Source organism: Danio aesculapii, chromosome 16 (assembly GCF_903798145.1).
Source record: "Danio aesculapii chromosome 16, fDanAes4.1, whole genome shotgun sequence".
Taxonomy (NCBI): domain Eukaryota; kingdom Metazoa; phylum Chordata; class Actinopteri; order Cypriniformes; family Danionidae; genus Danio; species Danio aesculapii.
The window spans coordinates 30,422,996-30,438,329 of NC_079450.1; the positions used below are offsets into that span (position 1 = coordinate 30,422,996).

General features: G+C 34.4%; 1 protein-coding gene across 1 annotated transcript; it reads left to right on the forward strand.

The window, feature by feature from the left end:
• The first annotated feature begins 1,525 nt into the window (after positions 1–1,525).
• On the forward strand, positions 1,526–6,929 carry fam8a1b (family with sequence similarity 8 member A1b). The gene is given in 6 exon segments (XM_056476196.1): positions 1,526–1,667; positions 1,669–2,008; positions 4,338–4,458; positions 4,975–5,098; positions 5,176–5,315; positions 5,414–6,929. Coding segments are annotated over 6 exon segments (981 nt in total). The 5' UTR covers positions 1,526–1,556; the 3' UTR covers positions 5,559–6,929.
• The last annotated feature ends 8,405 nt before the right edge of the window (positions 6,930–15,334 follow it).

The following is a 15,334-nucleotide window of genomic DNA, read 5'->3' on the forward strand; positions in this document are numbered from 1 at the left end:
GGAAAGGTTTTTCTTCAATGTCAAAAATATTAGTAATTTATTGTATACAAATGAATAATTCGATTCACAGAATTGTTATCCTCAATGCAAAGCAAAAGATACCTTCAGGAGGTGCGCAACCAATTTCATTTCCTTCAACTTTTATAGGCAGCTGATATTATCAGGTGGAGTTTAGTGGAATTCGTCACTTGTCAGTCGTTCTCCAGTCCTCCATTGGCCGCACCCATACATACGTCCTCTTTTTCTTAGAATACTCTGCACAACATTAAAAGCATAAGTTTCAACATATTTCTGCTGACAGGAAGTTTAGCTGCAGAGCTCGAGTTAATTTTAGACAAAAAGGCCTTTGCATTTCTATCAGCTTCATCTACTTCTGCAAAAATGCTTCATTAGTATGCAAAGCATATCACACTCAACAGAAGAAGTATAGGTACTATATCACCTTTAAGCAATACAAATACAATTGTTTAATGAAAAGAAAAGGAGACAAAAATATGTTTAAAATGTATACCTTTCCCCAAAAATATATAAGCTATATATAATTTGAGAACACCAAACCCTAAAGCTGTATAGACACAATGTAATTTTTAGGAAGTTAAAAATGGAACGTCAACTGTTACTTGACAATATTCAGAAATCAATTCATAAACAAAATATTGCCACAGAAATACAGAAAGTGATCCAGTAACATCTTACTACTTTTCATTTGGTTGAAAGGAGGCCATATTTGATGGTGCAAAACCAGTGAGTGGTTAGTCCACCTTTTACACTTCCATCTACCAAACACAAGCAGCTGTTATGAATCATGTCTAAATATATGCTCACAATTATATTGTACATTATGTTAGATTAAAGGGATAGTCTTTCAGCTTAGTCCCTTTATTCATCAGGGGTTGCCACAGCAGAATGAACCGCCAACTTATCCAAAATATGTTTTACACACCGGATGGCCTTGCATGCTCATTCACACACACTATGGCCAATTGGTTTTATTCAATTCACCTATAGCGCATGTCTTTGGACTGTGGGGGAAATCGGAGCACCTGGAGAAAACCCACGCGAACACTGGGAGAACATGCAAGAAAGCTGAAAACCTTATACCACTGACCTCCATAATAGGAAAAATGGATTATCAAATGATACAGGTTTCCAGCATTCTTCAGAATACCTTATTTTGTGTTTAACAGACAAAAAGAAACTAAAACAGGTTTGTAATAAGTGAAGGGAGAGTAAATTATGACAGAATTAAATTTTTGTGGTGAACTGTACCTTTAAGGGGGTGACACACCTTACCTTGCTTTCTCCTATGTCGTGTAAAAAAATGATAGTATTTTATTGATCTTCTTTGAAAACCAATGTCTACTTATGAATACCGTTTGTATTTATAAGTTAATTTAGTTTCTTTTAATGAGTTATAAACAGCCTATCAACACTTAAAATACTGTTTATAACCACAAAGTACGGCTTTGATAAGTCTCCAACTCTTATTATGCATTAGAAATTCTTCCGGAAGTTGATCAAAATCGTTACCGACTCCGTCACAAAACAAAAGTGTCATGGCGGAGTTAGACGAAAACGCTCGCGACAAGGAAAAATCGTCTGGGGAGAGCGAAAATATGAAAACGTCGATTGATAAGCCCTCGTCCCAGGGCAAACAAGAGAACTCGGGCCGCTGTCAGCACCACTGAGTACTGCGAGAAACTGCAGGGGTGGATGTGGCAGTACTACTGCAGCTATATGAACTGGCAGAGCTGGATAGCCATGTCTGCGCTTTCCTTCCCACCGTGTTTCCCCACACAAGGAGCGACTGAATCGCACGGGACGACGGCATGGGGCACAGATATGTCAAACGGAGACCTTCGTAACTGGCTTAACAGCCCGTTTGGTTTTCCTGCTGCAGCGGTGAATGTAGCGGCTCCAGCGAGCGGACAGAGTTCTGCAGCTCCAGCCACTGCACCTGCGCAGATACAACAACAACAACAAGCTAATGGAAACGCTCAACAGCCAGGTGATACTGTCCAGTCAACTGTTCATCATCTTTAATTGCTATTAAAGTGACAGCTTTAATTGTATTGACTATTACCTATAGTTAATCTGACAGCTCAACTGTCAGACGAGTGTGAACGAGTCTTCCTAGACTGTGTATTTTGTTCGTGCATATATCAGATTTTACTTAGTCATGCACATTTTTGGAACTATTACTTAAAAAAAAAGTGTACAATTTTAGTGACTTTCACATTCTATTAGCACAATTACATGTGATACACCGAAGACTAATGATGTTGAAAATTCAGCTTTTCTAGCCCACTAAGTTGCAGCATTTTTAAATATATTGAAATAGAAACTGTTAAACATTTCACAATATTACTTTATTGTATTACTATTGGTAATAATAATATTACTTAACTTTTCTACATACAGACCATGTATAATAAACCATGTATGGGTGTTTCCCTGTACTTGGTTGCTGCTGGAAAGGCATCCGCTGCGTAAAACATATGCTGGAATAGTTGATGGTTCATTCTGCTCTGGTGACTTGGGTGAATGGGTGAATTATACATACAATATATAAACTGTATTGTTAAAGCTTTATTGTGCAAACATTAATGGTGCACAATGTATTGTTTGTGCATTGATGTCGCAATCTGTGTGTCTGCAGTAGTCACATCGCAAGATATGCAATGTCGAGTTGGGATTACAGATGACCTGGAACCACAGGTCCAAACACATGAGATTTTGCAAAATTTAAGCCTAATAAGAGTAAAAAGTTAATCGTTTGCATGTGTTTTAACTAAGGCCTGTGACTAGAAAGTTAAGAGCGTAAAGAAGTTTAATAAAGATTCATTTTATTTTATATCATTTACAGTTGAAGTCAGAATTATTAGCCCCCCTTTTGAATTTTTTTCTTTTTTAAATATTTCCCAAATGATGTTTAACAGAGCAAGGGAATTTTCACAGTATGTCTGATAATATTTTTTCTTCTCATGAAAGTCTTATTTGTTTTATTTCAGCTAGAATAAAAGCAGTTTAAAATTTTTTATGAACCATTTTAATGTCAAAATTATTAGCCCCTCTAAGCTATATATTTTTCGATTGTCTACAGAACAAACTATCGTTATACAATAACTTGTCTAATTACCCTAACCTGCCTAGTTAAACTAATTAACCTAGTTAAGCCTTTAAATGTCACTTTAAGCTGTATAGAAGTGTCTTGAAAAATAGCTAGTCAAATGTTAATTACTGTCATAATGGCAAAGGTAAATAAATCAGTTATTAGAAATGAGTTATTTAAACTATTATGTTTAGAAATGTGTTGAAGAAATTTCTCTGTTAAACAGAAATTGGGGAAAAAATAAACAAGGGAGCTAATATTTCAGGGGGGAGGCTAATAATTCTGACTTCAACTGTATATGATAAAGACTATGCATTGTTAATTTTCATTTGATTATTCGGTTTTTGTTAGACTCTTCACAAAGAAACATAAATCATTATTTCACTTTAATATTTACTCCACAGTGTTTATTTCTAACTGTATTTTGTTAATTATATGTATGTAATGAATGACATAAAAATATATTTATATTACACTCCCCTATAAAATCATCCCAAAATCATTTGCAAAATCAGTTATTTAAGTAATCTGGTGAAATTATATCAAAATATATTATATTATATATAGCAACATATGTCACAGAGAAAACAAATATTGCAAATGTCAAATTTTTCCAATATCGTGCAGCTCTGCAGGATGTTTAACAGGACATGTAGTTTAGATACTTTGTTTGGCAGCTACAAAAAAAAGTGTCAGTAAGTTTGACACCATCTATTGAAAAATTCAGATTTCTGTAGTTTATCCCGAGTTTTTTTACTTTCTTATTAAAACAAAGCAAATAATATAACTTAAATTTAAAACCAAATTCTTAAAATCTGTTGCTACAGAATGTCAAACTATGGGGATGAGGAGCTTCCTGGACATCCTGTTAGTTTACCATGAAGGATTATAGAGTACTGGGTGTCTAATTGAATGAAAGAAAGAAAGAAAGAAAGAAAGAAAAGTGAATTCCAGCAATATTTAAAAAAAAAAAAAAGTTTTTGACTAGAGAAACAGTTTCTTCATAATTGCAAATTTTAGAAAATTTTTAAAGTGGCAATTGATCAAATCTGCTCAGGTCAAAGTAGTGAAATAATCCGCATAATGTAGTGATTGAAGACACCTTAGTTTGTTCCATTTTATAATGTGAGTTCATTATGCTGTATATATGATGGGGCGAGATATTACACTTCATGAGCAGAATGATTTACAAAATCAGTTAATGTTTATAATTTGTTTTGTCTAGGTAGAGAATATTCTATTCCCTCTCCCCTCCAACGGTTCATTGCGGAAATGGTGGACTTCTTTATTCTTTTCTTCATTAAAGCTACAATTATCATCAGTATTGTCCATTTGAGCGGAATGAAGTGAGTCTGAAATTTTATTGTTTACATTTAGATCAAAGATGAAAAGTAAATATCCTGTTTTATTTTATTATCTATTATCACCCCAATGTTTTTAGAAGAGACACACTTGAATGTCATTGTGTGTAAAAGTAGTTTTTATACCAAAAAATATTGTTAGGTATATTTAGAACAAAAACATTTGATGAGACATTATATATTTAAATTTAACAGACTTTAGTATCGTCTGTTATAAATATTTACTATTTATAAACATTTAAATATGTACAGGTTAGTGTAGTTTCATTTTATGTAAATATATTTGTTATAATGAATGACCAAACATTAATTTAGCAGTATTTTGACAATTGATTTGCATTTTTAAATATTTTCTATAAAATGTACATGTAATTAAAATTTGTACATTTAATTTGATGCAGACGCCATTAAACCCATTTCCTAACATATTATTCAAGCTAATAATAATAAGCTAAATAATTATTCATTTGAACTCTTTGTCCATTTAAAATGCTATTTTAGGGACATCTCAAAGTTTGCTATGCACTTCATTGTGGAGGAGATCGACGAGGACACGTCAATGGAGGAGCTGCAGAAGATGATGCTCGTGGCTCTAGTGTACAGGATATTAGTTTGCTTCTATGAGGTTAGTTCACACACAGTTGAGTTAATCGCAGACATAACTCATTAAGAGCTGTGTAACTGTGTTTTGATTGTTTTCAGATCATATGTATTTGGGGAGCTGGAGGGGCCACACCGGGGAAGTTCCTTATTGGCTTGCGAGTGGTCACATGTGACAGCTCTGTCCTGGTTCAGCCAAACCGTGTTCGTGTGGTACCAGCAACCAATGTTACACTTTCTGCGTCAGTACTGCTGTCACTTTTTGCCATTTAATTAAAAAAAAGTAACAATCAATTTAGTTTTCCCTAATTGTAACGTAATTTTATGTTTTTTTTTGTAGGTCCACAGTGAGGGCATTAAACAAGAACTTCTCCATCGCTTTCTTCTTTCCGGCATTTATCACACTTCTTTTCTTCCAGCACAACAGGACAGTGTATGACATTGTGGCCGGCACAATTGTGGTCAAGAGACAAAGGCTTAGATGACTGTCAATGGAGTCACCATCGGTCCGACATTGTCATGCAAAAAAACAAACTCATAACCAGAGGAGAGCGAAGCAGCTGTTCAATGACTCTCAGCTGAACTAAAGCGATTGGCTTCTCACAGAACTGTCAATGTAAGAGCTGAACGCGGCGTCTTCAGTATTTCTCACCCACCTCTTCTAGACACTTAGTCTTATAAGCATGAAATGCTTTCTCAGAGGTACTTTGTAATCCTCTCCGTTGACAACTTTGAATATTTTTCTTGTGCCAAAGTAAGATGATTTCAAAAAACATGCTGCCTCACTATACTTGTACTTCCTCTGGTACATGAATTACATTTCTTTCTCTTTTTCTTTGTGGACTATCAATTGGAATATTCACTAATAATGAAATATGAGCAGGAATTAACATATTCTTGCAAATGCAATATAGTTTGGTTATAGATCCTAATCTACTGACTGGATTTGTATTTTAGATGAATGTTTTGTACCTAATTATGTGTCTATTTAATGGCCTTTAATGGTTGAAAATGCTGGGTAAACATTTTATTTGTACAGCTGAGCTGTTCTGCGTACTGTAATTTTCACTGCATGCCTTCTTCAGCTTCATGTTCTGCACTATCATGAGCTGCTGAGTTCATCTGTTTAACTTTGCTTTGCCCAAATATTTATCAGTTTGTATGTTATTCATTTGGGATTGTTTTGATATGGCCAAATCAAAATAATTCAGTTAAGTCCCAGACTTAGCCTTCTGTGTTTTCTCTGTGTTTTTATTGACTTGGATTTAGCAAAACCAAAAGAAATCTTTCAAAGGGCACCTATGATGAAAATCATCTTTTGTAAGCTGTTTGGACAGGACTGTGTGTAGATATAGTGTGTCCACAGTCATGTTGGAGTGATATAAAGACAATAACTCTCTTTTTTTTCTGACATTAAAATAGGATCCAAATCCCTCCCATTTTGAGGTCCACCGCCATATGATGTTGGAGTGCTGTTTCCCAGCCCACCGAATTGATTGACAGCCGCGTATTAACATGTCCTCGTTGTAATGCGAATAATCATGTCGACAAGTCAGGACTTGCACAAAGCAACTGGGATATAAAGATCTGTTCAGCTCTCTGTGATCATCAATCATCATCATCAAATGTTATCACAAATAAGTTTTACAAGTTTTAAAACAGCATGTTTGTAATGAATTACAGCGATTTTACCGTCTTTATTTTATCACCACAGCCTCGTGCCAGTACAATTCTAAAAGACGACGCTTTAATCCCGGTTTGTGGATGTTAAATCAGGTTTATTTTGTACATTAACATAACGGATATCATACAGCAGTGGATATTAACATTTATCCTGTCACATTTGTTGTGCTAAAACTGTGTGCGTGTGCGTGTATGTGTGTGTGTGTGAAGTTTGTAACCACATTGTTTGGGACTCATCGTTGCAACTCTACAACAAATACATCAAATAATAGGCTAATCATTGGGAAAGTTCATATTGTAGTATTTCTCTCAAACGTTACATGAGATCTGCTTCCTTCCTCTGTCACCACTGTGCTGTATATCTGATGCAGCCGGAGATCTTAAATCTGGAAAAAGTTGCCCTTTAAGTAGACATGCTCATACATTGGGAAGACGCAAACGTAAGCTGCCTTGGGGTCATTTCAATATAGATATAAAAATACACTTTTAAAGTAAGTATTTAATAAAACAACTGCTTCAAATGGTTAAATTATGTGAATTTTACAATAAATATATATTTTTTAAATTAAGTTGAAAGTCAATTAGTCGTTGATATAATAAAATTAAGATTCGGTCATATTACCCTCATGTTATTCCAACTTGAGACGAATTCAGATATTTTAGATTTTAATTGAGAGCTGCTCCATCCTCCATAGACAGCAACAAAGGAGTTGAGATGTTCAAAGACCAGGAAAGGGATTAAAAACACTATCAAAACATTCTATTTGATTTTAGTAATAATCACAGTGGAAACTATCATACAAAGGCCAAAGAACACTTGTTGGCCAGCAAAATTTTGCGTGTTTATTACGTGCAGTACGTGTTGTGCTGCTAATATGGCAATATGTCGTACTGCATGTAGTAAACGCGCACCTTAAGCTGACCCGGGAGAGAAGAACAGTTGTAGTTTGTTTTTATTTTTTCAAGTGTTCTTGGAGCTACCTATGATTACAGTTGTTAAACCACCGATGTCCCATGGATTGTTTTTACAATATTTGGATTCTTTTTCCGGACTTTGCATGTCTTTGTACCATTATTTGCAGTTCTGTGGTGGATGAGGTAACTCGAATATCATCTGAAATATTTCATTTGTGTTCTGAAGATGATCAGAGGGATTAGAACAACATGAGGGAGTAATTAATAACATAATTTAAAAATGGGGTGAAATAACTTTTGGCTTTTAGAATGCTAATCTATGGCTAATGTAGTCGAAATTAAACAAAGTGTAGTGATCAATATGGTAGCGATTTCAGATAACATTAATAGAAGCAGCAGGGTTGTATTTATTGACGTTCTTCTGGTTGAACTGCAGTGCAGACTGGAATAAATAATAAAATGGGACATTTTTCCATAAAGAAATGTTTTTGTTTTACCTAGCATCCTTAGCAAGTGTCCTTATCAGTTGACACGAGTGACCAGTAGATGGAGTGAGAGAGCTGCTGATTTACCATGTAAGCTGATTAATTCAGCTGGTCAAACAGTAAAGCAGGAGATCATTGAAGCTGTAGCCTATATATATTTAAAGGTTTAAAATATTTTTGCTTAGCATATTGCTTTAGTTTTGCCTTCTGATTTACTGGAACTATTAAAATCTTATCAACATTATAGTTGTACACTATATTATTACTATATTTTAAACCGTACATGCGGCGGATTTAGTGATTTGGGGGCCCTAAGCAATTAGAGCCATGGGGCTCAATAGTCCTATTATACACCCTTTGTATTTATTTATTTGTGAGTTTTTCTTGTATAACTCAATGTTCTTTTCTACATTTTTTTTCTTAAAAACAAAAAAACTACTAAAAATACTAATAACTAAAACGAAATCTTCATCTGACTTTGACTTCTGAACTGCTCCATTATTGGGGATGGGGGACAAATTTGCGCTGATGAGTTAATTATGATACACTTTTATTTATTAGACTCTCGATTTTTTTCTAAACATGAGAGAAAATTATGTTATATATATATATAATTTATAGATATAATTTCTACTTCTAGGTATTTATCGGGGGTCCCCAAATTTCCTGGGGCCCTAAGAGGCTGCTTCCCTTGCTTATTGATTAAATCCGTCCCTTACTGTACATTATATTATTATTATTAGTTGCCATAGCATCCCATCACTAGTTTTATAACATCATTCTGTTATCCTAGTGAGATTAACAATTAAAGGGACAGTTCTTACCAAAAATATAATTGCCAAAATTTACTCATGACGTACCAAACCGGACTGATTCTGCTCTTTTTTTTGTGGAAAACAGGAGAATATTTAAAAATGTATTTATTTGTTTTTGTGAAAGCTTCATGAATGGCTTGCAAGTTTTTGTTTGAGGGCGTGTTTTCATTATAGTTTTACAAAAAAAGCTTTCCTTTGTATTTTTGAAAATTTTCACAAGCTAACAAAGTTGTCAAACCAGTTCATAGTGCATGAGGGACTTTCACACAGGAGGATAATTTTTATAGTTCCAAGATATAGTTTAAACACTGAGCCACTGTGTCACTAAACTAAATTATCTATATTTTAATGCACAGTCTAACCTAGCAAATAAGAACTACCAGTGATGCAAGTGTACACTAACTGGGCAAATACACATTATACAAACCAGCAGCACATTATTTTACATGTTACAACAGGACATAAACAAAAAGAAAACTAATGTTAGCTGCATTTACCAGTCACCTTTGTCTGCTGCATTGTTCAATTATTCATTCATTCATTTTCTTTTCAGCTTAGTCCCTTTTTTAATCTGGGGTCGCCACAGCAGAATGAACCGCCAACTTATCCAGCATATGTTTTACACATTTTCTTTGTGGAGTTTGCATGTTCTCCCAGTGTTCATGTGGATTTCATCCAGGTGCTCCATTTTCCCCCACAAGTCCAAGGACATGCGACCTTCTTGCTGTGAGGCGACAGCACTACCTACTGCACCACCGCATCGCCCCATATGCCCATTTTCATAACGTAAAACTTATTTTAAAAGCAGTTTCAAAAGTTAGCATTTTTAGGCCTACAGTGGGAAAACTTTTCACTTCATGTTGTAAAAAATGATGTAAAAAAAAACAAAGAAAATTGATATGACCCAAAAAACACTTTTAGTTTGTACCCCACCCATGAAATCCATACTTTAATTACAACAATGTCAAAATAAAGTGTTAATTATCGTATTGATTAATCTCACATCCATTGAACAGCTTTGTCAGAACATAACATTTATTAGATAATCGTCACCTTGGAATTATAAGGTTCTATCTGCGTTCTGAATGATTTTGAGATATTGAGCGTTAAAGTTTTTGCATTCCATAGCAAACAGTATGTGTGTAACATTTCTTTGTTAAATAAAATGTCTTAAAATGTAAACAACTTATAAAAAAAATATCCCATAATGTATATAATTTGTCATTTAATAAGAATATGTCAATAAGTCAATTTTGACAAAAATGTCAGAACCTTATAATTCTAAGGTAACGAAATGGTCATGAAAGTTGCTTTATCTTTCAAACGCACAGCACAGACCCTTATTTTCCTTCTCTCCAACTCGTTGACCCTGCTACCTTGTAAAACCCCCTCACTATCAGAACTGCATTGCGTTTATCAGCAAGTAATACTCAGTGCCGCTCAACATGACTTAGTTTATCTCGAAAGTCAGATTGAGAATGCTATGCCAACTATATGATGTCACTGTGAGCCATGTCAGGGGACACCAGCAAGACTCATGCTAGTGTTATGATTATAAAGGGAGAAAAATTTATCGTAGATTAATTTTGTTGAAGGATGTTAAGAAAAATGTTCATCAGGTGTCTCTGAGCTGTTTTCAAAATGGTATTTCTGGCTGTGAAAGAGAAAATGCTGGGCGATCTACAAAAATACTTGTGTTGGTGACATTTTTGAATGTATTTAGATTTTTTTTGGTGGTCTGAAGGGTGAAGGAAAGAAAGAAAGGACACAGTCAGCCTTCAGGGTCTGTCAGCGCCTTCCAGACAATGAGCTGATTGGCCGATTGTCTGGTGTTTTGTCATTAATTGGTGATGTGTTTTACTTTCTGTAGTAATGATGTCATCGGTGGCCAATCAGACGCCATGGTGACTGTGATTGGTGCGATGCGATTGGCTCTTCAGCTGAAAATAAGATGGGGCTGGGTTTCTCATCATCTGAGACTGATGTTCACTCTGGGCTTTTGCTAAAGAAGTGTGCTCTTCCAAATCCATGATCAAAGCAACAATAGGGACGAACAGCGCTCTCTGATAGCAATGAATCCCCCTTTGGAGGTTCTTAGCTGTTATATATTATTGTGAGATTATATTGATATTAACGGAGCATATACAGTAGTGTTGAATTGTAGGCCAGTGTGGTTGTCTGGTGTTGTTGAGAAATGAAGGGAGATTCTTTTTTTTTACTTGAGGCTAGACGTGTATTTTGACAGAGCATCAGTAGCATAACATTTTTTGCCATATATCTTTTTCTCTCTCTCACACACACATACATATATTATTTCCAATGTTCTTTATTATAGTATTTATTAGTGTCACTTGATTACTGCAGTGTTATATAAATATTCATTATTATACATTTTATATGATATTTAATTAGATTTTAGTTGTTTTATATTTATTAAATGAAAATATAAATTTTATATATTTTATATTATATTAGATTTTTTTTATTTATTATTTTATACAATTTTTTTTTCAAAACAGATCAGAACAAAAAAAAAAAACATTTTCAAAGGAACATGGAAACAAAAAAATACAAGTGTCAAAGATCCCCGAATACAATCTGATTTACATTCGTATTTATGGTTGATAAAATGTTGCTATATAAAATTTTGTGATGGGTTACATATCAAAGATCAACAGGCTCCAGATATACATAAAAAAGCACCACAATGAAAATAAAACACTACATTTTTTCTCAACCATTTACCCCAATATGCAGAAATTTTATAGGTTTGTTGTCTCAAGGAAACTGTCAGTACTTCCATATCATACACCTCTTTTACAATATCATGCTATTTACCTACAAATGGAGGATCTTCCTTGAGCCATTTCGTTGTAATGGCCTTTTTGCTAGTTGTTAGTGGTGTATTAAGAAGATATGCATAATGTTTTGGTATTTTTGAAGAGTAAATTAGATTTTACTACTTTAGTATATTTATTAAGTACAATTATTTTAAAAGTAGCTAAATGTATAAATGCAGTGCTCAGCATAAACAAGTACACCCCCTTTTGAAATGAACATTTTTATTAAGTTTTTAGTGAATATAGCGAATATATTTGTGATGGATTTAAACGAAACAGTTTTATTAAACAGTTATATCCATTAAATAAGACTAAGATAAGAGTATGATCACCTAACATATTTAGGCATAGAAAGAAAATACATTTAAATTCAAATGAGTTGTTGCAACAAAAAGACGAATTATTTAATTTAGTAAGCTAAATTTAATACTTTTTATGTTTTTTTGATTTTTCCTGTTTACTAAGATTAAGATTAAAATATTAAGATATTTTCCCAACATATTAATTAGGCTGTAAATTAGTTCCAGTTTTGTTTGTGGTACTGACTAATCTAATCTATATGCTGAAATATAGTATTGTAAAGCATCATACAGAAAATATTCATTTAAATAAACATCTGTAATGGGTGTACTCATGTATGCTGATCACTATATATATATATATATATATATATATATATATATATATATATATATATATATATATATATATATATATATATATATATATATATATATATATAACAGTTCTCTCTGGTCCTTGAATCTGATTGGCTGATAGCTGTGCAATATTCTGCAAATAACAGCACTCGTACAGCCTCTTAACTCTTCACCATTGTGTATAACTCCACCCACATACAGCGACAAGCAGAGGACAATTTACAGTTTGACAAAAATTGCTGCTGTTGGACAACATAATGTACTTTTGAGGCTTTTTTAGTATGTAGTTGTTTAGATTGCAAATATGCAGTTTATTTATAAGGATAGTGCCTATTTTAAATATTTATAATTTCAGAGAGACATTGTGTCGGCTGCCTGTCATTGGGCAAAGACGAATGACATCGTCTATCCACAAGATGGTGACAGAGACCACACAATAATCCCTTAGTGGAGAAAAACAGCGTAATTTATAACTACAACAGTGACATTCTAAGTCGATCTCTCTCTTTTGTATGCTGTGCTGTATTTATACCATAGTAATTATAGTGTGTTGAGTGTGATGGACATATCAGGAATATATGTATTTTGTGTTGGCCACTCTTTGTATAACCCTGAGTTACTTTTTGATTGGCCATCTGTTTGTTTCTAATGAGTCGCCTGTTTTCGTTACTGCAAATTAGTTCAGTAAAAAGAAAGAAAGAAGAAATGCCTGCGTGTGTTTAGTGTTTTTTCCCATCACAAACTCACCAGTAATCGGGTTAATTATTGTGATCTCCCAATTGCAACAGAAATACTGGGAAATTTCATGCCGTTCAGCCTTATAATCTTAAAATGTAAGCAAAATCACCTGTTTTGTCATCACTTTAGACATTATGCAAGAGATTCATTCCGATACTAGCTCTAAAGTGAAGTTGGTGAATTAGTAACTGTTTCTGCTGTTCTGACGTCAGTAGCAGATGTAAATGAATGGCGGAAGAAAGTAGGCTCTCATACAAAAGGGTTTTTAGACTCTCCGTGTTTAATTTTCTTTTTTATATACACGAATATGCCGTCGAACTGTTGTATAAACACAATATCACACTAGTAGCAGTGCGATATGGCTGTATATTGTCACTGGTGGGACACCACGATATACAGTCATATTGCACTGCTACCCATGTGATATTGCTCATATATAAATATATATATATATATATATGAGATGATAGAAATATATATATTTTTATAAACTTGTACAGATATATTAAAACCAGGCAAACAAAATTGCAATGTTTTTATGTATGTAATTGTAGACAAATAAAAGCAATACAAATCTACATATGGTAGAAACGTATAGAAAAATATACAGGAAAAGTATGTATGTTAAAATAAGGGAATCGTGATCCTTTTTTCCTCCATAATATCTCAGTTTGAGGTCTGTCATCCTCTGAATATAGAGCAGACTGTTATCATAGTTCAGAAGCGCTGACCAGTCTTATCAGTGTCCCAGTGTCTGTCTGTACACCGATTAATGTTTAACACCCCCCAAGTTTACACACTGACAGCCATCTAACCATGTGTGTGTGACTCATGGCTTTCTGGCAGATGTTTTAATTAGTGATCCAGATGCAGGAGAATGGAGACTTTATATTATCCATGATAACACAAGCTGTTGAGATGAGAATAGACGAGGGTTTCATTTCAGAGCGGAGAAGCAGCAAAACATGCCTATTGTCCACATTTATAAACTGGACTCTCTGTTGTGTGATGATTTGATTTAAACATGCAATTAATTATTAATGAATCGATTTTTCTGAAAAAAAGCTTGAGTGTGGGCTTTATTTAGCCACAGCTGCTGGTAAATCAAAGGATTCACAGCTTGCCAGAGCTATGCTATTGTAAAAGATAGGTTACAAGATTATAGGGGATGGAGTGCTTGGCTAAACAGCACGATTGAATTAACATATTCAAATAGGCTATTCCACTGGAAAATTGTGCTCGCAGGATTGGAAAAAGTGACCACTAGATAATTTCTTTGACCTTACAGTCTTACTCATGTGTGACCACATTTGTTTAAAGGAGCATTTGTTGACATGATGCCATTTTGAATCTGGTCCTGTAGGCATTGATTCCTCTAGCAGTGAACTCAGTGGAGCCGTACAAGAGGGAAAGAGTCTGCCTGGCAACAGTGTTTGTGTTTACTAAACAATTCAAGCTGAAAATTTCACAATATTAGGATCTGCCAGTAAAATGTACATGCCTTATGATTTCTTAATTTTTAAATATATTTTATGTCCTGCTTGATTTTCAGTCATTTAAAGTGCTTTATAAAGATTGATTGGCTGGTTGGTTGGTTGAAAGAGTGTTTGGAATTTCACCTCTGAAAAGCGTGACCATTTAACTGAAATGTGTAGGCTACATACCCTCACTGGACCGGTAATTTGCACCTTGCTTGTCCTGGGTTTTGGCCCAACTGCCATAATTGTTCATGTCAGAGATTCAACTATGTGCTGGAAACATTCCTCTGGGATTTGTGGATAATACATGCTAGCATCATGCAGTTGTGCAGATGTGTTCATTAATCTCTCGTTCCAGCACATCCTACAATTTCTCTCTTGGATTGAGATCTAGTGAGGGTGGAGGTAAGTGAATTAGAAACATCATTTGAGCTTTGTGACATGGCAAGTTATGCTGCTGGAAGTCGCCATCACAGGATGAGTACACTGTGGTCATGAAGAGATGGTCAGCTGGCTGTGGTGTTTGAAGAATGCTGTCTCTCACACATTACACCACCGCTACTTGCCTGAACCACTAATACAAGGCATCCTGCATCCTCAGAAATAGAGCCTCGTCAGAGCAGGGAAACCTTTTCCAGTTTTTTTAAT